The following is a 25748-nucleotide window of genomic DNA, read 5'->3' as shown; positions in this document are numbered from 1 at the left end:
CTTGATGCAGCATACATGCGACCGTACCACGTGTTGAACTAACTTCTAGATCTTCAAAACCAAACGTCGTTACTGCGATCAAGTTCCTACACGCCAAGCGTCGTGTGTAAAGGCAACACTAACCCCATAAACAATACAGAGAGATGTGGATAAAATCAAATGCATTTTCGCCATCTCTGCATTAGGAACAGCACTACGACTACCACCAGGCACAAGCTACCCAGGACGCCAAGAGACTCACCCAACCCATACGCCTTGCTAATATGACAATTCTTGTATGACGTCTTATTCAAGCGACGTCGACAGCGTGTACGCAAGTTGGGTAACCAGTAAACGTTCAGCTTCAGAAGTCACCTGTCTGTTTGAAAATAGTATTTCCAGTTTTCTCTCTCTTGTCAAAAGGGAGGTCATAGCAAAGATTTGGACGCTTAAAACTATAAGGTCATTTGCACCCCATATTGGAATTTTCCTTGCAATTAAGCAAATCATTGTGCTCTTGGTGTCAAAAACACGTTTGATGAAGGTAGTTCACACGTCGGTTTTTGTTGAACACCAATGTACATCCAAATTATGCTTTTTGCTACTTGGGAGTGTATTTCTACAAATTGGCCAACATGGGGATTTTGTCCCCACTTAATAAGAAGCATTGCAGCAACATTAGTTATTTTTCACCCATATTCCCGTATCCCCCCCCCCAGTTTTTCAGAACCCTGTAAACCAAAATGATACCCAGCCTCCTATTTGGGTCTTTTTACAGCAATGTCCTCCTTTGGAACAGCTAAGTCTTGAAGGGCAGTGCTTAAAAAAGGCACACAAGTGTACCGGGGCTCACTGAAAGTGAATTATGTGTGTAATGTTTTGTAAAACGTGTTTCATGAAATTGAAAACTCAATTGCTTTGAATTAGGTTATGGTTTTGCAAGATTTTGCGGTTTGACAGGTTTCAGAAATTGTGTAACATGTAAAATATGGGTGTGTAATACATTTACAAAAAACTGAAAACAAAAATGGAAGCAGTGGTTAGGCCAAAACCATAACATATACAGGTGCATCTCAATAAATTAGAATATCATCAAAAAGTGTATTTATTTCAGTAATTCGATTCAAAAAGTGAAACTCATATATTATTTCAAGTGTTTATTTCTTTTAATTTTGATGATTATAACTGACAGCTAATGAAAACCCCCAAATCAGTATCTCAGAAAATTAGAATATTACTTAAGACCAATAAAAAAAAAGAATTTTGAACACAGAAATGTTGGACTACTGAAAAGTATGAACATGTACAACACTCAATACTTGGTCGGGGCTCCTTTTGCATGAATTACTGCAGCAATGCAGCGTGGCATGGAGGCGTTCAGTCTGTGGCACTGCTGAGGTGTTATGGAAGCCCAGGTTGCTCTGATAGCGGCCTTCAGCTCTTCTGCTTTGTTGGGTCTGGTGTCTCGCATCTTCCTCTTCACAATACACAATAGGTCAGGCGAGTTTGCTGGCCAATCAAGCACAGGGATACCATGGTCCTTAAACCAGGTACTGGTACGTTTGGCAGTGTGTGCAGATGCCAAGTCCTGCTGGAAAATGAAATCCGCATCTCCATAAAGCTGGTCAGCAGAGGGAAGCATGAAGTGCTCTAAAACGTCCTGGTAGACGGCTGCGCTGACCTTGGACCCGAGAAAACACAGTGGACCAACACCAGCAGATGACATGGCAACCCAAACCATCCACTAAAGTTTCCACTGACTGTGGAAACTTAACACTGGACCTCAAGCAACTTGGATTCTGTGCCTCTCCTCTCTTCCTCCAGACTCTGGGACCTTGATTTCTAAATTAAATGCAAAATGTACTTTCATCTGAGAAGAGAACTTTGGACCACTGAGCAACAGTCCAGTCCTTTTTGTCCTTAGCCCAGGTAAGACGCCTCTGACATTGTCTCTGGTTCAAGAGAGGCTTGACACAAGGAATGCGACAGTTGAAGCCCATGTCCTGGACACGTCTGTGCGTGGTGGCTCTTGAAGCACTGACTCCAGCTGCAGTCCACTCCTTGTGAATCTCCCCCAAATTCTTGAATGGGCTTCGTTTCACGATCCTCTCAAGGCTGCGGTTATCCCTGTCGCTTGTGCACCTTTTTCTACCACATTTTTCCCTTCCATTCAACTTTCCATTAATGTGCTTGGATACAGCACTCTGTGAACAGCCAGCTTCTTTAGCAATGACCTTTTGTGTCTTACCCTCCTTGAGCAGGGTCAGCAGTCTTTCCCATGATTGTGTAGCCTACTGAACCAGACGGAGAGACCATTTAAAGGCTCAGGAAACCTTTGAAGGTGTTTTGAGTTAATTAGCTGATTAGAGTGTGACACCATGAGTCTTCAATATTGAACTTTTTCACAATATTCTAATTTTCTGAGATACTGAATTTGGTTTTTTTTCATTGTCAGTTATTATCATCAAAATTAAAAGAAATAAAACACTTGAAATACATCAGTCTGTGTGTAATGCATCTATATACTATGAGTTTCACTTTTTGAATCAAATTACTGAAATAAATCAACTTTTTGATGATATTCTAATTTATTGAGATGCACCTGTAAATGACCCCTCATATTAAAAATGGTTAATTTGATACTGAGCCGAAACATAAGCCCTATTTTACGACTAAGACAGTGAAGTTTGTGCTTAGTAAATTAGTTTGTGTAAACAACAGCTTTTACATGAATCTCAAACAAATGAGCAGACACAACAGTTCATTTCTGAATACTTTATCAGCAGCAAAACAAGTTGTCAGGAGAAGACTTGAGAATAATACAAAAATTATTCAAGAAAACACACTGATATTTAGGGTGGGGTCAACAAATCCGTGCAATCTCGTAAGTCAATTTCAGTCAACCAGCGCAAGTTCCAACCCAGACTATCCAGTCAGTAACTGCCTGCATAAACGAACGAATTAATTAAATGAATGAATACAAAAAAGTTCAGGGTTTCACTGGGTGGTGCCAGAGTAGTAGAGGCATCTTGATAAATTATTACAGTTGTATGTGCTTTTTTTTTTTTTACACCGAAATTGAAGCCATATGCAACAATACGAAGGGGCTCAATGTAATGTCAGACTTTTATCTAAGCAAACAAATAATTGGCTGACTACACAGCCAGATAGAAACAAACAGTTTCCACAATATTCACTCATTGTCTCAACATTCTAGCACCACAGCCATAGAAAAGCATGAGTCATGAACTCTTTAAGAGCATGGTAGAGTGTGAGGGGAAACCAAAACAAAAAAATGTCAGGCCTCAATACAAAAAATTATTCGAAACACATTTCATAGTATGTAACAGGTCAACAGAATTATGACATTTAAAAAAATGTCAGGCTGCTGACCAAAATTTGATCCCCTGACAATTATGACTCAACTATCTTTGTTTATAACAAAAAAAAATTAGAGCTCTAGGTCCCATGGTATGCAACACGACCTGCACAGGCAGTTAAAATGGCCTTCTGATAAATTACATTGTCCTTTTCAGAGCACAATCCCAGCCACTTATGAGCCGGACGATAAAACATCACGCACACACACACACGAACACAGAGTCAAGAGTCACTGTCCGAGCCGTTACTACTGTCTCGGCTGATCTCGATCTGCAGCGAGGGCAGGTTGTCCAGTCGGCTCTTCTTCATCTTGTTGGACTGTTGCTCCTTCTCCTTGATCATGGCGCCCCACATCTTCTGCAGTTGAGAGTCGTCCTCTTCCTCCACCTCATCGTCTGATTCACGTTTGCCTTGCTTTTGGATACTCCGAGAGCTGGAGGAGGTCGCCCTTCCAGCCGGGCCTGTAGATCTCTGGTCACCGTCGTGAGATGGGCCCAAACGACTCCAAAGGCCTCCTGTAAGGGGACACCACAGACAGGAGTTCAATTCTTTGTGCCCACCTTTGCAAATATATGTACAATACTTGTAAAACAATCTACCATGTTTATTATATTAGTACTTCATTTAGAAATGATACGGTTATGGTTTTACTTTACCAATCCAGAATTGATAATAGACATTCTTCATACCTAGGTCAAGTAAAGTCACAAGAGAGACCAATGGAAGTTCTGGATGGAGAATGGTATTTGGTGAGAGGACTGAGGACCTACCACTTTTCTTGTCTTTGGCCGACTCGGGGTACAGGTTTCGGGCGTCTTGTTTGGCCACTCCCAGTCGGCTGTGCACATCCGAAACAGGCTCATGACGAGGAGACGGGCTCCTCCGAGGCGGTGACAGAGAACGGCGTCGATCTGGGGAATGTCGTCGATCTGGGGAATGTCGTCGATCTGGGGAATGTCGCCTATCTGGGGAATGTCGCCTCTTTCCCAGCCTCTGCCTCATGTCTGGTAGACATAGGGCAAAAAGTGCACACGGGCTGCATAAGACATTACATTTCACATCTTCCCCCTCTTATACTGCCATACATCTTGATTTCTGACCTACCCAGCCTCCTCTAAATTCAGTGTTTTTGTTTCTCACTCTAGATCTATGATTCCGATCGTATACCCTCTGTTAAATCACAAGAATACCTGTCTTGCCACTTGAGGCCGCTGCAGCCTGTGGTTTCTGCTGCTGTCTCTTCTTCTCCTCCAGAAGCTGCCGAACATCAGTCACCTTTTCCCCTGCAGATTTGGTCCGGTCTCCTGCTCCACTCCAAACCCTGCTCCGTACACTACTGCCTGAACTAGATTGTCTAGAAAACAGGCAAGAGAAAAAAGAAATTGCATGTAGTTTCCCAATCTCAAGCAAGTCGTAATTTTATACAGCACTCTGAGAACATACCAACCATCTTTACTGCCAATGGGTAGCTAATTGAAGAGCAGCTTACACTCAGTAAGACCATGACATGATAAAAAAAAAAATAACACAAGATGACAGAACAGAATAGCATCCCACTCACCGTATGGTCTTCAGGTTGGACTCCACTTCATCTGCATACATGGTCATCTTCATGCTCTTCTTTGGTGATGGTGTGGAGATCATCTTCAGCTCCAGGTCATAGTCCATCTCGTCCGAATCAGAAGAGGCATTCGAGGAGGGGCCTTCGGGGCGACTGCGCGAGCCCCCTAACCCTGTAATGCGCAGGTTCCTCTCCCTCTCCCGTTCCCGCTCCATGCGGTACTCAACCACGCGATCATCTGCGTCCATGTCCACCTCGCCTTCCTCTTCCTCCTCCTCTTCCTCCTCTTCTATGGGTTCCTCTGGTAAATTCACCAGGTCAGCTGGAAAGCAGAGGCGAGATCAGAAACAGGAACCTTTGGATAATTGGTGTTTCTTAAGTTTATTTGATTTAATAACATTCAGTGGAACCGCCTAACCCGTGGAAAACTGCTGTCACAGTTCTACCTATAAACACTCAGCTGTTCGTAAATACCATCACAGTCAATTGAATGGATTGTAGATTCTTCTTACCAGAGTGCCTGTGTGTATAGGGTGGTGTATGTCCCATGCTGTCCCCTATAAGGGTTTTTTTGGTCTTCAGAACGTCTCTCTGTATTCTCTTGTTGTGGTATCTGCGCTTCCTGTAGGTATGACACAGTATAGGGGGACCGTGAGCCCAAACAAAAAATACTTTTGGAATAAGATAGCTAAAATGGGTATTGGCATGGCTTTAAGGATAATCATGTTTTAAAATGACATGTCAGAAGTCCAGACCTTATCAAATCAAATTAATTCATGTATTCTTGATTTAGGAACGGGGTTCTGAGAATTGCCAGTGAAGTGAGGTGAGCCTAGTGTTCTAAGCATCTAAAACCCTTTAAAGGGGACCTCTTGTGCCTATTTTCAATGCTCATAATTTAATTTTTGGGGTCCTTTAGAATAGATCTAAAAGCTTCAATGATCCAAAACCACATTATTTTTCTCATGCTGAACATCTCTATTCACCCTCTGTTTGAAACAAACTTTGTTAGAGCTCCAGTCTATAAGCCGCCACCTCCCAATTACCCCAGTGTGCTCTGATTGGGCAATATGGATTGTGTTACGATATTGCGTCATCATGTCAAGACTGGAATTCCAACAAGCCGTTTTGCACTGCTGAAAAAAATAGTTTCTGCGCGAGAGTTGCTCCCTCTGTCGTGCACTCTGGGCTTTTGTAACTAGACCGACTTTGCATGCACAAAAAGCTTTACAACACACTAAAGGAAAGAAGAAAACCAGAAAAGCATAATAGGTCCCTTTTAAAAACTGCATGATATAGCAGTAACAAATGCAGTACATTGATATTAAACTGGCACGCAAAGCAGTGGTGTATTTAAGGCCTGTAATTAGTGCAGTACATAGTTTGTTCAAATATAGGGAAGGACTTACCAAGAATTACTAAGAATGCCTCTCATGCCGCCATAGTTTGGGTTGCCATATTTCATGTAATACCGGCTTCGTCTGGCAGCACCAAGCTCTTTCTTGTCATCTGATAACACGCAGACATGACAATTGCAGTGATGGTAATAAAAGCCATACCTTACATTCTTACTCATGTGCTTCATGGACAGTGTGGTTATTGCATTGTAGCTTAAATGGCATAGAGGTTAGCAATTGTAGGCTCAGCCGTTATCCATTAAAGTTTTTTGCAAGGAAGTTCCTTGTATTCAGGTTTTTATAATCTACATTCATGTTTCTTTTGGGTAAAAATGCCCGTTCCTTTATGCACCTAACTTGTTTTGCGCCACATGACCAAGACAAATTCCTTTCATGTGAAATCCTACTTGCCAATTAACCCATTTCTGATTTTTATCAAATCCTCAACTCCAAACCATTTCTTGGTCCTGCATGATTCTTTGTATTCTTCATGTTACTCTCCCTAACCATCTCACACACAAGCATCTTACCTTGAGTGGCGAACCTTAAAAACAGCTCATTTCCTTTGAAGCCTTTGCTCGCAGGACGCAAGTCATTGCGCAAAAGTGAATCTCTTTCCACTGGAGAAAGCACATCTGCCTGTGACCCAAACAGAAATGGTCCACATAAACATTAGCATTCATAAGGAAACCAACTTAAAACACTGAGGGGTTTTACATAATAAAAAACTAAAAACATATGTGTTAATTTGACAACCACCACTGAAAAACCGCAATGGTAACATGCAGACTGTATTCAACCACATTTTTTGGAGGTTGTAAGCATATATGCGTAAAACGTGGCTTGTTGCAAATAAGAATCTGTGTGTGCCATTACACAAATCATACTCCAGTGCCTCAGAATAAAAAAAAACAGCTGCAAGACTGCTCTGTACACATTATGTGCTGTAAATCTCATTTGAATACATATTACCAAAGTCAATGTTGCCGTTTAACCTCGCAACGATTGAGGTGAAGCATAGAAGACAGCCAGTTAACGTGGACAAATGACTTTACAAAGTATCGCCTAGATTTGCTGAAATAAATGTGCGCACACAACCATTTGTGAACAGACACACACAGTTTCTCTTTTTACCTCAGAGTTCTCTGGCACTGGCTTCTTCTCTGTCTCCTCCTCACTGTCGCTGGCCTTTCCATCGCTCTCTTCACTGCTCTTGTCTCCTTTCACAGTTTCCTGCTCGTCAACCACTTCACCTTCCTCCACATCGTCGTCGTCATCATCATCGTCCTCCTCCTCCTCCACCTCATTTGACTCACGCCTACGGCGGGCTAATGAGAGAACACACAGGAGAGAGAGATATTATGCTGCACAGAGATCTTTCCATTAAAATGCATCATTTGTACTCTACGTAGAAGCCCAAATTCAGAGGACGAGTAGCAGAATGCCTATTATGCTGAGTGATCATTGCAAATCTGGCTAACTGCATTATTTTGTGCACACATCATCACACCACACACAACTCTGGCACACCTTTGTGCTCCTCAGGGTCATCATGTTTGGTCTGGCTTCTTTTCGCTGTCTCTTCTGGGTCAGGCATGTGGCTCGTGTTGAGGAGAACGCGGCTGGACGTGACATCATCAAGCCACACAACATTGCCTGGGGAACAATTACAGACATTCCAATTCTTAGCTGATAAAGCAGCATGTAATTTCATCATGGTTCTATCTCTTTAGCATGACAGCTGTGACAAATTATCAGCCTGGCTCTCAGAATTTGCTGATACCCTGTGTCATTCCTGGTTTCATCAGGTAGTTATGTTTTTAATGATAATTATGTAACGCTTCACTTTAAAAAAAAATTGCATCACGAAAAGTACACAGCCACATGGTAAATCACTTACAGGATTGGTCATCGATCCATTCGATATGGGCTGGGGGATACTCCTTAAAAAATCCAAATATATCTTTGGTGCTCATGTCATCCACCCCAGCTACATACAAAGCCTCCAATCGAAGATTTGGAATGGCTACAATAAAAAGGGGAGACAAAGCAGAAGGAGATAAATTGACACACTGCTTATACTTTAAACACTTTTACAACAAAACAATCACAATTGTTGTTTCCCCATCAGTACCAATAGTACCTTGAAACAGACACCAACACACTGACATTCTTAATGCTGTGCTCTTCCAGGTTATAAGCCATGAAAATATCCTCCCATCCCAACACAATATCAAGTGGCATTTTAAGCTGATGTGTGCTTATGTTGGCAACTCCCCATAAATGTTTGAAATGTGAGAAAATGGATGATTGCCTGATCTATTGCCATCTCCAACTTCAAAATATGAACACAGACATGTACCTTTCTTCAACATCTCCTTGTCCAGCACAACAGTTCGCTGAGCTATGTTAACATCTGGAAGGAAATGGAAGCGCTTTGCTCTCTTCTCCTTTTTCTCCACTGCCTCCTATAAGCAAGAGACAGTGTTAGGACTGAAAATGGGCCAAAAATCTTCATAAACACTGGGGCCAAATACTGAGCAGAACTATTGTCAAAGGTATTCCCTGTCTTACAACACCTTCAAAATGAAACCCAGATAGACTCAGATTCACATCAAGAATCACTTCACACACAAATTCAACACAGGATTAAGTCCTCACTCACCTTTGAAGTGACATCTATCCCAGTGATGAAAGTGCCAGCCTTATTTTCATACCTTCGGCTGGTATCCTGTGGAAACACGACAGCAATTATATAACAAATTCTGTTGGTCACAAGCGTGTAACACTCAATTAACCAGCCAGGCCGTTTCCCAGAATGTAGCCAGTGTACCCTCACTAGCTTGGGGTTAATTCTACAGAAATAGCTGTTGAACGGTGGAGAAGATCTAGCACTCTCCATGCTTAACTTGTTTTTAACAAAGTTAGGTTAAATATCTGCACCCGCAGTATAGACCAGTCGCTAGCTAGTGAAGTTAAGCCAAGGAGGCTAGTATAAACAAATGTCACAACGTAACGTTAGCCTTCACTGTGTGTAAATTACATTTATTTTATGTTACCGTGGCTGCGCTAATTGGACACGAAATAAGCTATGTGTCCTACTCAATTAAATGTTACCTGGTAACATATGATTAGCAAACTATGTTAATGAGCTTTTTGAAGCTTTTGTGGTAGCTAAGTCTAGTAACTAGGAGTAAGCTATCCAAACGTAAAACCCAGTTAATCAACTTCTTAACTGTTAGTTCCAGACCCAGATTTCATAACCAACCATAACTTGCACACAAAACAATGCATTTGCGCCAGCTCCCGCAGTTGTTTCAGCACATTTAGTAACGACTATCTAACCCTAATTACCTACACACAGTTACATGTCGTTTCGCATTTCGCTCTCTAGCACTGATTGTTTTCAATGCACGTTGAAATGGTTAAATTGAAGCTTTTACCTACAAGCTAGCATGAGCTAACTTCAGCTAATTAGATAGCAAAGTCTAGCTTGTTAACTGATCATGTCGTTTTTTGGGGGGCGACTGAACAATGTACAGCCTAAGTAATCACGGAGCCTAAAATAACCGTTTATTGGGATTGTCAAGCAATTCATAATGATCGATAGTTATTGCCCCTACAACGTCCTCTGATTGTGTCAGATGTGTGATAGTAGTTCGTGGATGGCGCGGCCTGGCTAACTACACGACGCACGTTAGCAAGCTAGCTCATTTATCAACTCACCGGCAACAGTTCCTTGAGAGAACGGCGTACAGGAATAGTTTCCAGTTGCTCCTCAACCTCCATGGGCTCGGGGTCACGAGTATCCCTATCCGAGTCTGATTCTGCATCTGATTCCGATGCGCTTTCTGGCTTGACGGACACTCGTAAGCTGCGAACTGCCGCCATGCTAGACTGCTTGTCTACCGGTCTCGCTACCTCACAAAAGGAAGGCAAGATTCTGGCACGCCTACTGCTGAAGCCGCACAGTCCTCAACTCAAAACGATGCTGATGACTATGTAGGTATTCAGCAGGAAACCACTTGTTGGATAGATTGATTGTTTTCCCCCTCTGTTGTTGTTGTTCTGTTGTAGCGAACTCATTTCTTCAAATCTTAAAGTTACTACTTCAATGATAGGCAGACGACTGAATGCGATGAACTGAAGTTTATTCAATCTTGCAGACTTCCAGACAATTTGAGTGGTGGTCCATGGAGCATCTCTGTCAAAAGTCAGTGCACTTACTTTTTATACTACAATTCCGGTCGTATTATCATTATGCTTTCCCAATCAAAAACTAAACACTGATACCCTGTTTACAATTTATAGGAAGGTTCTGTCCTTGACTTGTCGGCATCCCCTATACAGAGACCCCTTCGTGAATACTTGGCTGTCCCCGGCAGCCTACCCCTGTAGAAACTGCACTGTCATGATTTTCGAAAACAGGCCTTTCTGCTTGACCTTACATGACACTCGTCTCTGCACACAGGCCTTTCTGTTACCATTTTGTTTTTCTACAGTTCTTTATATGCACATATTCCCTCACCATATCTCCCAGTTTAAAATCAATCTCCAACCAGCACGTTCGGGCCTATCTAAGCCTCAGTCTACCAAACAAAGGCTGACGTTGTTTTCTGATATTCATGCAGTATGATGTTCACATGAAATGTAATTTCTATCTATAAAAACCTTTTCTATGGGTAACCAAATGGCGATGTGCATGTCCCATGTCAGTGTGTGACCTAGCATAAAAGTGCTTTATGTAGGCAACCAGCGTAGTATAATGAATGGGGTAATGTTAATTTGAGGTAGACAGACGACGGGCCCTGTACACCATGGGCCATCTTTAGACTTAAGACTGCTTCTGTCCCAAACGGCATGAAAATGGTTCAATTAGCTGCCAAAATTAAGGGGGGGGGGGGGGGGGGGTCACAGGGGAGAATACCCCTGAGTGCAACCTACAGGTCTTGGATAAGCCCCGGAATGTTTCCAACTCCTAGCAATGCCCCTGATCTAGACATCATCTGACAGTAAGGTTCATTCTAATGTCAGCTGCTATCTGGGATGAGATAATTGAGCTATGGCCTATGCCACGGGATAATATGGATACATGTGGTGACTGGCAGGGAAAGGGCTGCCACATGATTAGATGCATTCCTATCGCTTAATTCAACTTGATATGGTTGCTGAGAGCAACTACATTGTTTTAGAGAGGTTTTAAACTAGTTTAGCGCTGCTAGTGAAAGTGTGGTAGTAAGCAAACACAGCGGCGTGGAATACAGGCATGAAACAGACTGCACAGACATATATTTCATTTCTATGATTAGCATCTGCGGAGGCATACTAGTCAGTGCAGTCAAGCCCAAAGCTAGTCTTATCTATTGTTGACCCTCATTGAGTTTTTCTTTAATCAACCCTAAAGATGCAAATAGGTGCTCCATTGGCAGCCAGAATGGTTTAGTGTGCTTTACAATTCCTCTGTTCAATACACCTCAGACTTTGTTGCACCAAGCAGCAATGGGCCTCACTTTACTCCCTCTCTATAATATGCACTGTACTTGTGTAATGATGAGAAAAAAGAGTAGGCTAAGATTCAGCAAACTATTTATTTTTGTAACTATCGATTTTTGAATCCAAAGTTATCTCATTGCTTTTATAACATTTTACCTGATGCAGTCGTCATGGTGACCGAAGTGTCTACGGTCTCTTCTCTACGGATGTTTACTGAAAGAGGCAGGTACGTGAACGATTGAATTCCAACAACAACAAAAAAGTATATTGTTTATGAAATGATAGGAAGTTATAATAATACTTCATTCAAATGTACATACCGGTAGTTAAGTAAAGTTTAATACATTGTTATCGTATACCAGTGCACTTAGTACACCAGTTAATGAGTTAATGTAAGGTATATTGCAAATTCTGTACTATAGCCTAAGTAATGTAAATGTAGTTGTAATATTGTATTAAATATTAGGATTTTTTAAATTATAAAGACATTATATGCTTGTTTAGTTCAGTGTATTGCTTATATTGTATAACTCCCAATTTGTATATATAATGACTTGTATATTGACTAGTGTAAATAAGTTAACTAATTCATCGCATTAATAATTTGCTGTGATTAATTGTGTTTTTTTCTTCTTAAGACTGATGCTTGTAAAAATGGATATTTAAATGTAAAATCACAGAATGAATGTGGAATCAACACAGCAAGTGTATTTAAATTCAAATACTGTTGATTAATAGTATATTTTTAACTTTGAACACAGATTGAACTACAGATTTCCAATAAAACCATAAATCAAGACTGACTGTCAGTTTCTGTCATATTTCTACTAATAACTTTTATTTTGAAAAGGGGGATTAATATGAAGACGCGGAGAAGATAGACGGACTTTTGAGGCACTTTGAAGGGAGCCAGCGTCTAGGTCAGCCGGTCGGTAATTAGAACGTGGTGTGAAGCATATATAAACGGTAGATGTCGTGTTTGTGCTTTTACGTGCGTGAGCGTGGTCAACATATTGGAGCGGGCAGCGGTGTATTGAGAGAAGGAGACTATACAGAAATATGCAGAATTGTAACTTGCTCAATTATGAACCGATTTTCATGTAATTTGGTTTGTTATAAAGGTGAGACATTGGTGAGACATTGGTCAACTCTATGCCAAAACATTAACCTTCTGAATAGCCTCAATTTCCTCTTGGACTGCAGGCTCCAATCTATGAATAGGTAAAGTGTACGTTGCTGAGAATTTCCGCTGTGAATTTATCAAAAAATGCAGTTTTCGAAAATGAACGAAATGAACCCACACGACGAGCTTCTCTTAATCATTCTTCTCTTTTATTATTTCTTTTATTTTTTTTAATTATTATTACTCTTTATTATTATTATTTTGATGTTGTTGCCGAGTTGATGTTTTCGGGTGAGAGAGGCAGCTGGAATACACAAATGATGAACCCGTATTGTCTTTTGTATTGTGACTGAACAAAACTGCAGACTGCAGATCTCCCGGAATAAAGAGTCAAGTGCGCTGTGTGGATACTTTCCTTTGGGGTGGAGCTTGAGAGCATCTGCTGCACTTGTGGATGTGGACTGATATCCAGCCAGTGCAGACACCCTAAAGCATGTGGTCACTTTGACCCTTACCTTTCACATGTGTAATAAGCCCATGGTCACAGGGGTTTTACATGGAATTAGCTGTTCCATTCTTGTTTGCTGGCTAATCTCTAAATCCCCTCTCAATGCTCTGAGATGAGGGACCTCGTCAACCTCCTAGATTGGATTGACAGAGATATAGCCTAAATGCTGAGTTCACCTGCAGAGGCACAGCAACTGTAATTATCATCCACAAGTCCACAATCCAAAGTCAAGGGTTATCTTCTTTCTCAAGGTAAGGCAAAGTATTGCACACCAAGGCTGCAGGCGGTGTGAGCAATGGGGAGGTTAGGACAGAACAGCACAACCCCGTTCTCCTTGGCATACTTCAGCCCATCCACCAACAGGTGCGAGCTGTGGTTATCGAGGAGCCGGAGGCATGGCATCCCAAAAAGTAGTTGTAAGAAGAAGATGAAGAATGGGGGGATACTATTCCCGGTGGCGGAGATGGCACAGGAGAGTGTTACCAGGGTTCCTCTCTCTGTAGAGGTCAAAGACCGACTTGTTTGTAGCCTCTCCTGGCTACCACCTTGTTCGGCTTGTGGACAGTGGTGATACCCGTTTCATCCATATTCCACACCGACTGGGGCTCAAACTTGTATCTAGCCATCACCTCCTCCAAGTTGGTGAAGAAATGGCCCACGATGTGCTCATTAAATGCACTGGCACGTGCTAGTGGCCTCCGGGGTCCTGATAGAAAGCGATGGGTGTCTCTTCAGAAACCCAGCGAACCAGTCTGCCCCTGCCATCTCCTTCTCTGTCCAGTTTGTGCGGACAGCAACATTATTGTGCACTGCAAAGCTGTATGCCAGTTTGAGGACTTTGATGGGAGAGAGGCCCAAATAAATATATGAGGCAGTTATTACATATTCCTCCAGCTGACGCTCCTGCTCCTCACTGAAAACTAGGCGTTTTTTCACATAGCCTACTGGCAGGGATGGTTGGACTTCTTCTTCATTTATTTTTGAGCAATATCTTGCCAGTGTTCAGTCATTTATACCAAAGTCCTTGGCAGTGCTCCGGATGGACTTGTTATTTAATTTCATCGCCCTCATCATGACATCTGGTGGAGTCTGGCCCTTCTTCGTCTTCAGAGTAAAGTTTCTGCCCATGTTTCTTTATAAAAAAAAAAGAGCGAAAGGAATGGTAATCTCACCATGCATGATTTTGCCAACATAGGGGTTGGTTGTCACATGTGACATTCTCGTCTATACCATTTGGCTTGAGTTTGTTCCGATTTTGATTTGAAATCGTTGCATTAGGATATTGGTTAACTAGAATTATGTACATTTTCGACCAGGATCAGAAGCGATCCACCAACACAAGGATTAGTAATTTATTTGTTAAAATGTTGCAAAAGAGAACGTGACAACCAACCCCAACTGGAATTTCTTGCTAGGATCAAGGCTAACAACCAATTCCCATCACAATTTTTAAGGGTAAGAATTGTTTTGTTATAAACCCATTGTGTAAAAGACTAGAAGAAAAATACTGAGGAGCTGAATATTATCAATTCGACATGAAAAACACAAAAAGTCCTATCACCTCAAGTTCAGCTGTCTTACTCCAGAGAAGAATATGTAGTTGAGCTCTGATCCCAATTCTGGAAATGTCCATACCAAAATTCCGGTGGCAGCGCCTTCTGGTGGCGAGATATAATGCGTGTGACAACCAACCCGTGTGACAACCAACCCCGTTCTCCCCTACTATAATTGTACATCTGGGTCTTGACAACACCATTCCCTGCAGATACCAGTGGGTATGGTAATACAAGCCCACTGTCAATAAACATTCATACCAGAAAACTCTCCAACCTCTCCATAAAGTGTATTAGTTGTAACTTTCAGCATATGTATTTCTCTTTTTAAGTTTTTTTTATAAAAATGATAGACCCAGGTTACTTTGCGCGTATACCTTTCCTTTTAAAAACAGTAACATCTGTGTTAGAACACACATTTATAGTGTTACAGGTTTTTTCCGATCGTAAGAATACCAATACCAATTTGATGGTACTTATTGAATGTCTGTGTGCCTCTATTACTGTAAGTGGACGAAGAACTCAAGGGAGGGAGCTAGGATAACTAAGTGGTTAGGCTATACATTCTTTGACCAGCCCTCATTAGGTACACCATCTTGTCAGATTGTGTGTCAAGGATTACCGATGAAGAGAAGAGAGGCGTTGTTGTGACATAGAGGTAAGTGATATTCAATTCCTCCAATATCCTTTCTTTCTGATTTTCGTGTATGTTTGGTCGTTCGATGCAAGACACACCTTACGGGACCAGAACATTTTTGCCCAAGCCTTATTGTTTCCTTTAGTTGACTTCTTGCAATAGACATGTACCACCAAGAGAACAGTCGAACTTTTGGCGTACGAATATTCTCGTCTTTACCATAGACGAGTTTTTTTTGGCTTGAGTTTGTTCCGATTTTGATTTGAAATCGTTGCATTACAATATTGGTTAACTAGAATGATGTTGTACATTTTCGACCAGGATCAGAAGCGATCCACCAACACAAGGATTAGTAACTTATTTGTTTAAATGTTGCAAAACATTTTCATCCCTTGACTGCACTGGGGTATACCTGGGGTATACCAGGGGTTTAAGAGTGGATGGCTGCTCTTTGCGTGAAATACGTGCTTTGTATGAATCTTTATGTTTTAATCGATGATAGATGATTGTTAACTGGGTAATTGAATAAGCCATTTTAAAGTGCTCCTTTCAAAGATAGAACATGGACTGTTTTGCTCCTTGACAAAGATTTCTGACATTTTATATAATAGTCTAGAAGTTGATTACGTAATATTGCTTTATCAACTACTTTTTCCCTACTGACGTTTAGCCTAGGTTTGTATGTTGTATCTGCCCAGGAAATGTAGAAACAACATGCTTTGAATATACTGACAGTATGGGTTTCTTATGATTTGGAAGAGAGTCCAGAACGGCTCTTGGAGAAAGCCTTTGTTTACTATTGGGCAGATCTCGTTTGATTCTGAGGGCAATTCAGTTCACAGTAAATCTTTAAAAAAAAATCCGAAACTACTTTGATCTATTTATCGACAGACTAGCTCTCTAATGAAAGAACCTTTCAATAGAGGGCCATTTTAAGACTGTGCCGAGTATAGGTAAAGATTTCAGCAACACCATAAAGGCTAATCCCAGTGAAAGAATTAGTTGAGGGGAGATGGGAGTGATGTTGTAATCTCATTTACTGGGATTAACAAATCACTCCTACTCTGTCCCTTGTTCGTACTCCTGGTACATGTACACAGGTGCGCAAAAAACAAATGCGCACACCAAGGGCATAGGTTTGGTCTCCGCATTGGTAGGGGCACTGCCCGTCATTGGGAACTTGGACATTTATTTTTCACTCTTCTGGGCGACGAACAAAGTAAAGATAATAATACGAATGAGTTTGCAAATATATTGTGCTAATTATTTTTTCTAACAGGCAATTCAAATGTACAAAATATGGTGGGAACAATTGTGTCTTTCCCAAACTTTGGTCGTGACTAGTCCCTATGGACCATATGCAAACCTACGCCCTTGGCGCACACACACAATTGCCATGTTTTACTGACGACATCAGTGAACAACCGGACTGGTGTTTGTCAGAGTGTACTCTCTGCAAATTGCAGTATTGCATTAATCCATCCTGTGTTTTATCCTTGCTCTCTTTTCTTCGCAGAACTGTCTTCTTCAGGTCCAAAACCATGGCCAAGTAAGTGCTGTTATCTGATTATATGTATATTTCAAAATAAATCACACTAAAGACTTATTTTGTACAACAAACAGCTAAGTGATCATTTATTTCCGCCATTTTAATCAACAGTAAATGTACAGGCTAGACAAACAAAGAAAGATAAGGAGAGAAAAGGGGGAAAGGGCTGCACTTAGCAAAAGAGCCACAAGGGGGAGTGCTAGGCGGATGCATGCGGAGAGACAGAAAAGAGAGTGCGCTGCACGCGGTCAAATCATGTGTCAGCGCCGATTACAGCTAATTCCACAAATTGGCTTGTGTTGTCACAACAGGCCCAGTTCACACTTTATTTTCTATTCATAGATCATTGCAATTAATATATGTGAACCTGCACACTGTGTATACTTAATTACATTATACATGTATCACATTTACAGATAACAGTTGAAATCAGTAGATTCACGTTTAAATATATTCTGTGTATTGATTTAATAAAACATTGGTTTCAATTTATATTTCAGGGTTTTCAAGAAAGCCAGTAGAAATGGGCAGGTACTTTCCTACTCTGTGCATATTTCAGATGTTTACAATCAGTGACAATATATCCAATATATTTATTATGTGCAACAAATCAAGATATTTGCAGTGAGATATGAATGTAGTTTTGAGGACCGTAGTGTTGTGTATCAAGAAAAAATCCTATGCTACTAAATGCAAATGTTCGATCAATCTCGACCTGACTTTCTTTATAAATTAGTTAACTGTATACAATTTTCATTTTTATGCTACTGATTCTCTTCTTAAGCTTGTACTCTACTTGGGCAAGAGGGACTTTGTAGACCATGTGGAAAGTGTTGATCCCGTTGGTAAGTGTATCTTATTCCCACACATCCTATAATGCAATTGCGTTTGTCTCAGTTCCTTATGTACTGTATGTAGCAAGATGATGAATGTTACTGTCAACTGACATTGTATGTCAGTAAAAAAAAAGAGCAGTTTACATGGGTAAAATTCAGTCTCTCTATATACTGCAATAGGATCTTGAGCTAAAAGATCAGTGTTTCTTTGAAAAGTCCCTTTGGTGTCACTTCGTTCAGTCTTGAATGTTTGTCTTTACAGAGGGTGTGTTGAAGATCGACCAGTCAGCTCTGGGTGGGAGGAAAGGTGAAATACACACATTCAGAATGTCCCATAATATTCATCCAAGACCGTTTCTGTTTATTGTATCCGTTCCTGTTTTGTCTCTGCTCTTTCAGTGTGGTTACAGATGACCTGTGCTTTCCGCTATGGCAGTGAAGATCTGGATGTGATTGGACTATCCTTTAGGAAAGACATCTGGATGCAACACTTACAGCTCTTCCCCCCAGCTGGCCATAACCCCACCATAACCCCACTGCATGAAGCCCTGCAAAAGAAAGCCGGAGAGGAGGGTCTTCCCTTCACCATTGAAGTAATTTGGGCTCTGTTGTTCTATCCCCTCTTCACTTCTAGCTGTTTCTGTTCCTGACTATTGTGTAGACCCTCCCCAAACAGTTCTGTTTCTATTTCAGTTGTTAAAATCCAATCATCCTAAAATTGATTATAAAGCACATTATAACAGAGCATGAATGTTGTGGTCCTCCTAGATCCCAACAAACCTGCCTTGCTCTGTCACCCTTCAGCCTGGAGAGGACAATAAAAGCAAGGTAAGAATATCTGAGCATTTGAAGTACTTATGTGATACTATTCTTAGATTACAATATGCCAGTATTGTCATTTATGGCAGTATTGTCTTGTATTGTCCAGTATAGTCTTTTTACACCGACAGTCTATCAGTGTTCCATCTTTCTGTTGACCATGTCACCAGGCTTGTGGGGTGGACTTTGAGGTGAAAGCCTACATGGCTATGGAGGCTGATAATCCAGACGAACAAGTGGACAAGCAGTACGTGGCTCATTTGTTTTTTATCTTCATGGGGACAGGGTAATAATTAAGAATTACATGACAATATAATTGGGGATTATTCAAATTGGGCTGCATAATTACGCTTAGAATACGGTAGACATTTTGTGCATAAAAAACTCATATGGTCACTTGGTTGTGTTGTGACCCACTCTGTTTTTTTAGTCTAGTTCCCCCCATGACCTACTTCCATGATCATGTACCCTGTTTATCAGGTCATCAATACCTCCCAGTTTGAATTCCAAGTTATAGATGACAAGATTACAAAGAGGAGGGTTATATTAACCAACTGAACCTCCGTAGGGATACCTGCCGCCTGATTATCCGGAAGATCCAATATGCCCCAAACCAGACTGGGCCAGGCCCTAAGCTGGCCATCATGAAGTGTTTCATGACATCAGACAAGCCTGTCCATATGGAATTATCCCTGGATAAGGAGGTACACTAACCCCGGGCTCTAGACCATAAAGGCATTTGAATCTTTCCATATAATCAAACACGTTCACTTACTTTCTTTCGACTGTCTTTGTTTCATCCATCAGATCTTCTACCATGGCAACCCAATCCCCGTTAAAATAAAAGTCACCAATAAAACCAGCAAAGTCATAAACAAAGTCAAAATCTCTGGTAAGTGTCTCAGATCAAGTTACCTATAATGCAAAATAAATGATCAAGATGATTTCAGTGGGATGATTTCATCCACTCAGTCCACGGTATCTCATTAATACACTACAGCTACTTGGTCATGAAATGATGTTAACACGGGGATGTGTCCTATTATCTACGCATTCAACCATACATACCACATGCACAAGTCATGACTAACCACTTGAAATATAAAAGAAAGAGTAAAATATCTTTATAGAATAAAATTATAGATTTCAACCCATATAGACAAATGACAAGGCCATGGAAAACCATATATAATGAGACAATTTACATTTACATATATTTATCTGAATGATAGCACAGGACATACATTTACAAAATTTCCAAATCCCTTCTTTGCCTTTTGAAAAAGCATAATGATTTATAGCTTGGTATGATTTCCTGTTACAGTTTTTCTCGATTGCTAACACACATTTTTTGAAAGCATGCCTCGTTTTCTCCAAACTCTAAACACAAATCCCAAAACCACTCACACAAAATGCAAAATTCTTTATATCTCCTGCAAAATGCAACTTTGCTTTCAAAACAGTGTTATGTCACCTCAAAAGGGTATTTTGCTTTCAAATGAGAAACACAGACCATTATATGAGTAGACATTCTAAGCATCGATTGAACACTGATGTGCTCAATGGAAAACACTACTATGAATGGGAAAACACTAGTATGAAGGCCTTATCAGGAGCATTATGCTTCTTCATGTTCAGTGTTACTGTATGCTTACTCCTGTAGTAAAATATAACTGTATGATGTTTTTACTCAAATATAAAACAACACACAAATATACAATAACAACTAAAATATTTCTTTATTTTTTCCAAAAGTGCTGTAGCCTATACATCACAGCAAACACAACTGAATGTGTAAATGATTTGCACAGAACAAACAATAGGATATAGGCCAGTACAGTCAACAAAAAAAGAAAGAAAAATGTAAAATAAAAAAGCACAAAAAACTACTGCAATCCTGTAATATTGACAATGTTGTATCAGAAATAGACCTACACAGTGTTGTGAAACACTTGAAAATAACATTGGATTGGATTACAATACAGTACAGTAATGTGTCAGTGCTGATAGGACGCAATCAGTTGTGGAAATGTATATGACTTACTTGCACATAGTGATAGCATAACTATACACCTGCTTCATTCTCAAGGTGTTCCGCCTTAGAACACAGTCCACTGTGGCTAGGCTCACTGTATTGATGTTTAGGAATATGTCTTGGTCATCAATGGTTGCACTTTGTATTTGTTTACGTAATTTTACAAATACAGTACAATGGAAAATACTCGAAATACAAGAATACTATGCTCCTGATAAGGCATTCAAACTAGTGTTTTCCTGTCATAGTAGTGTTTCTTATCTATTCCCTCTTCTGAATGTGCGGAGAATGGATGCAACTGAGAAGCGGCTTATGTTTGGTTGAACCCTCTGGCCAGCCTCCTGCATGGTTGACCACAGTGGCCCGAATCTCATCAGAGATAATGGCTCTCCTTCTTGCTCTTTCTTTTCATCCTCTTCATCCTCTTCCTCCTCCTCTTACTCTCACTCCTCTGCCTCTCTGATCACCTCTCACTTCAATGTTGCCATCAATTGTTCTCCAAACCAGGAGCTAACCTGTGGCCATCATATAGCTAAAGCTTTGATTTCAAATTGCACAACAGCCTTGGAAATGGAAGTTTTGCCATTTGAATAGCAGTGTGTTCTGTCTGAAAACAAGGAGGTTTTGGCATTGATGAAGTGTGCAAAGTAGAGAGGATGGTGTTTAGTGTTTTGAAGAAAGTGTGGTTAACAATTGAAATCTGTGTCTAAAGCAGATAATTGTGTGTTGTGTTTTGAAGAAAGTGCGGTTAACAATTGAAATCTGTGTCTAAAGCAGATAATTGTGCTTATAGTTTAGCAGAATTGGTTTAGGGAGTTGGCACATGAGTTACAGGTTGTGGTCATTGTGCCATAAGTTCCAGTTTTTGAATGTAATCAATCGAGAAAAACTGTAATAGACATTAGGGACCATAAAGGAAGTTTAAAGCTTCCGAGGGTATCTACTGAACAGAGCTCAGCTGGGTCTGTCATGTCAACATTATGTGTGTGGGTTTAATGTATTTTATCCCTTCCCAGTGGACCAAACTACAGATGTGGTGCTGTATTCTGCAGATAAATATACCAAAAACATCTTGAGCCAAGAATTTTTGTAAGTTTTCATTCAGTTTGATGTTTAAATGCAACAATTTGCCACTTGCTGAAGCAAGTTTTTATAAGCAACTAGTTGTGGTATTATCTTCCAATTCATTTTCATGGGATATGGTCATGTGAAATTAAACAGATAAACATACCTGACGTTCCAACTAGCTACCTAGACTATGCACTCTGCTGTTGTGTGGCCGGGGTCAGACAGCCCCGCAAAAATGTAAAAAAAAAACATCTCACAACACGACATCACCATGCTAGCAAGCCAAGACTGTGCTGTTGTTGGTAAAGGTTTTCCATGCAGTAGTTAGATTGCTAGTTTTCAACCAAAACTCTTCACTGCTACTTTAATTGACAGGCACTAGTATCTCTCCTACGTGTACTGTTACATCCCGTACATTCTTTATTCATATCACTCCACACTGAAGAGCTAGGTATTATCAACACACAACATTTTTTGACAGACATGGGGCTAGGGTAGAGAATACTCAAGTCTCTGAAGCAAGTGGGAATCAAAAAGGATAGTGCCTTGTATCAGGGTGTGATATCTCCAAATACCACAGGGAGACGATTGAAGCTGAAGGGACATTTGAGAAAGCTCTCTCCATCACTCCGCTGCTCGCCAACAACAAGGACAAGAAGGGCTTGGCTCTGGACGGCAAACTGAAAGACGAGGACACAAACCTGGCCTCCTCTGCGATGTGAGTGACACCAGGTGCCCGAGTGTCAGTGTGCCAGTTTTATCACTACGATAGTCACAGTTAAACTGATTACCTTTTGCATGATGACCCTTCCCACACAGATGACCTGTGGAAAGTTGTGGAAAAGTATTTTCTTAATGAGTTGCAAGACCATGCGCATGCTGTTTTCATCCAGCTTCCCTGGTCTGATCTACTGTGTGTCCGTTCATTCTGGCAGACATTTGGCATCTCTCATTTCTGACCTTTCACCTTCTTTACCCTTCCTCTTAAAACCTCCCTTGGAGGCTTCCATAGGGAATCCACCAGTAATCCCTGTGACCTTTGGATGACCTGGAGCACAGTCCTTGCCAAACGTGCCTCCTTGGCCATGCTCACATAGTCCTCACTCATTGAGAAATTATGTCTAGCATGCAAATGCTACCTAATGAAATTAATTTCATGTTTCTGTTTCCTTTGTACACTATTTATATAACTCTCTCTCTCTCTCTCTCTCTCTCTCTCTCTCTGTCTCTCTCTCTCTGAGTCTGATTCTTATTTGTATCTGTATATTTTCTTCCCTTTCATCAGTATAAGACCGGGCATGGAAAGAGACATTATGGGAATCCTGGTTTCCTACAAAATTAAGGTCAACTTGGTATCCGGAGGAGGGGGGTAAGATTTCTAAGATCACGTCTGTCTCCACTGTAGGGGCCTAGTATTCTGTTGATTCTGTTAACATTTTACAATATAAGGGCTCACTCACTGGGCTGGTATTGTTTGTTAGTTTAGATGTGTGCATTAGATTGGGCCTATGAGCAAATGGTAACATGACATGTGCATCATAGTCAATTTATGGTCTATCTGAATGAATCATTGGTTTGTTGAAGTTACTGCTCATAACATAAAGGGCTGAAATTAAGGATCAGATCAACATGTAATTAAACAATGAAATGACATAACAATGTTATAATAATATTATTGTCTGTCCCTTTTAGCTTTTTGGGAGGACTGACAGCAAGGTGTGTTTTATTGTTCATTCATATTGTTTATTCAATTTAATTTTAACATTACATTTCAATTTCATTGCTATCATACTTTATCTATGTAGTCTTCAGGGTTGTAGTGAAATTAAGCCTGTTCTGGCTTTTCTCTCTCTTAGTGAAGTGACAGGCGAAATCCCACTGATTTTAATGCACCCCAAACCAAAAGGTAACAATTAAGTTAGTTGTCTGTACATTTAGCAGTCGGTAGCAGTTTGTAAATGTATGCTTGTGATAAGGGGCTTTAACATTATTTCCTTTTCTTGTCTGATTTCAGCATGAACTGAAAATGTGCTGTAAGTAACATCAGACGTATTGAAATAGATCAACTGGATCAAACTGTTTTATGTCACTGTGTTTCAATGTATTATTGTTATTTTTTTATCTTGAGTGGACTGACCTGATTATCTCCTCATAGGGTTTTGACTTCCTCTACACATTTTATTGTGAATTTTATTGTCAATATCTGTATTCATTCATTCAATGATTAAGTGTCATTGAGATTCAAAAACCTATTGCCTATTGATAAAGACTTGTTGTATTTCATAACAAGATCATACGTATAGATGATACACTATACACTACTATGATATACTACGATGTTTTGCAATGTGTTAAATGAATCCATGTTATGTCTGTGTTCAGTGATTTGTTTTTGTGTTATTTCTGTTCCTGTGTGATCTTACAGGGACGGAGTGTTTGTTCACCCGAGAGGACTTCACTTTTCCATGAGGATTTTTTTTCAGCTAGGTTATTAGTTGTAAAAGAAATACCATGTTTTGAGGGCATAAGTTTAAGGGGGGTTTGTTTATATGAGTATATCAGGGTACCATTTTGTCTCCCTCTTTAAGTTTGTTTGGATGTAACTCTGCTGCTGTTACAGTCCTTGAAATAGGGCCCCACTGCTTCTCTCTCTCTCTCTCTCTCTCTTTCATTACAGTCTTTGTATTCTCACGATGTAGCCATTCCATGCTGTCAGTGTCAACAGCCTGTAAATTCACAAAGCACCAAATCCTTTCAGCTACTGTGCATCTGAACTCAAAATGCTGAAAATGCATTATTTGCTCAATTTTTTTTTGTGAGCATACATTTTATCAAGTCTTTTACACGTATGATAAGCTTTTGTATGAGTCCTATTGTGTCGCTTCATATTTCTGACCTCCTTTACAACCTCTACATGTTGGTGCAGACAGCTCAACACACAGCTTTACTCTGTAAACACTTGCATCTAATCCTAAAAAAAAAAAACAAGAGAAAAAAATAAACAGTTGCCAAATATTTTGAGAGGGGGTATGCATTGTTTGGCTCTAAAGCCTAAATACAAACATTGAGTTCCAGCAGAACCTGTGGTTAGTAAAATAAGGTGTGTCTAGAGATTTGAGATAGAACTGAACAAAGACTTGCTTGTCACTTTTAAAATGTAGTAATGAAGTGTTATCTGTATGTGATTTTCTGCAGGTTGCTTATTTGCTTAATTTTCAAAGAAATTATGTTTTTTTTTTTTCAACAAAAGTATGCTTTTGAGTAATGATAATACAGTGATTACATTATTATTATTATTATTATAATTATTATGATTATTAACATTTTGTTGGTTCAAGTGTCTTTCTTTGCTGGAGCTATTACTGGTATGTAACTAGGTTACTAGTCTCCATGAGTCATTGTACAAGTGTTTGTTAATTTTTACAAGCGTTTCCCAATCAAGTCCATAACATGAATGTGCATGCCCTAGTAGGGGGTACAGTTGGAACACTTTTTGCATCACATCATTTAATGCAGAGTAGTCAACATTTAAATGACTAATGTCCAATAACTCAGGAGTAAATGTTAATCCATGTGCATCAGACACGACACCTGGGAGTCTCCAGGGCAGTTTGCTGTGGGGCGGTGGGCCCAACGGGGGCAGGGGAAGGTGTTAGATTTCTGAGCGAATTTAGGAAGTGTCTTGCTGAATTGACCACTTCTGAGTTGTTGTCAAAAGTATAACAGTGGAGCAGTGGGTTCGGAGGGATACACAATACATCATATACTTAATAACCCAAGAATTATTAATGAAGAATTATTAATAGCAG

General features: G+C 40.3%; 2 protein-coding genes across 5 annotated transcripts; one reads left to right on the top strand and one right to left on the bottom strand.

Moving 5' to 3' along the window:
* Nucleotides 1-2739: 2739 nt before the first annotated feature.
* Nucleotides 2740-10334, bottom strand: ncbp3 (nuclear cap binding subunit 3). The gene is made up of 13 exons (XM_012837789.3): nucleotides 10045-10334; nucleotides 8984-9049; nucleotides 8681-8786; nucleotides 8219-8344; nucleotides 7849-7974; nucleotides 7453-7646; nucleotides 6849-6957; nucleotides 6331-6430; nucleotides 5434-5543; nucleotides 4922-5243; nucleotides 4551-4714; nucleotides 4131-4364; nucleotides 2740-3875 (listed from the first exon to the last, which is right to left on the bottom strand). Exons 1-13 carry the CDS (start codon nucleotides 10207-10209, stop codon nucleotides 3583-3585), a joined length of 2115 nt encoding a protein of 704 aa, XP_012693243.2. The 5' UTR covers nucleotides 10210-10334; the 3' UTR covers nucleotides 2740-3582.
* A 5160-nt stretch (nucleotides 10335-15494) lies between these two features.
* Nucleotides 15495-25262, top strand: LOC105909139 (arrestin-C-like). Of its 4 annotated transcripts, XM_031571750.2 has the most exons (17): nucleotides 15496-15653; nucleotides 17149-17181; nucleotides 17682-17712; nucleotides 17966-18026; nucleotides 18280-18324; nucleotides 18417-18610; nucleotides 18786-18845; nucleotides 19007-19083; nucleotides 19405-19540; nucleotides 19644-19728; nucleotides 21888-21960; nucleotides 22520-22657; nucleotides 23225-23308; nucleotides 23632-23655; nucleotides 23796-23845; nucleotides 23954-23972; nucleotides 24365-25262. In XM_031571750.2, the coding sequence occupies exons 2-16, from the start codon at nucleotides 17174-17176 to the stop codon at nucleotides 23956-23958; spliced, it is 1071 nt and encodes a 356-aa protein (XP_031427610.1). In that variant the 5' UTR covers nucleotides 15496-15653; nucleotides 17149-17173; the 3' UTR covers nucleotides 23959-23972; nucleotides 24365-25262. The 4 variants fall into 4 exon arrangements, with proteins under 4 accessions (XP_031427608.1, XP_031427610.1, XP_031427609.1 ...); XM_031571751.2 differs by lacking the exon at nucleotides 15496-15653 and adding an exon at nucleotides 16745-16851 and having other exon boundaries at nucleotides 17682-18026; XM_031571748.2 differs by lacking the exons at nucleotides 23954-23972; nucleotides 24365-25262 and having other exon boundaries at nucleotides 15495-15653; nucleotides 23796-23856.
* The last annotated feature ends 486 nt before the right edge of the window (nucleotides 25263-25748 follow it).

The sequence above is a fragment of the Clupea harengus genome, chromosome 8 (assembly GCF_900700415.2).
Source record: "Clupea harengus chromosome 8, Ch_v2.0.2, whole genome shotgun sequence".
Lineage (NCBI taxonomy): Eukaryota > Metazoa > Chordata > Actinopteri > Clupeiformes > Clupeidae > Clupea > Clupea harengus.
Note: the sequence above shows the minus strand (reverse complement) of the source record. Positions and strands in the feature narration are given on the sequence as shown.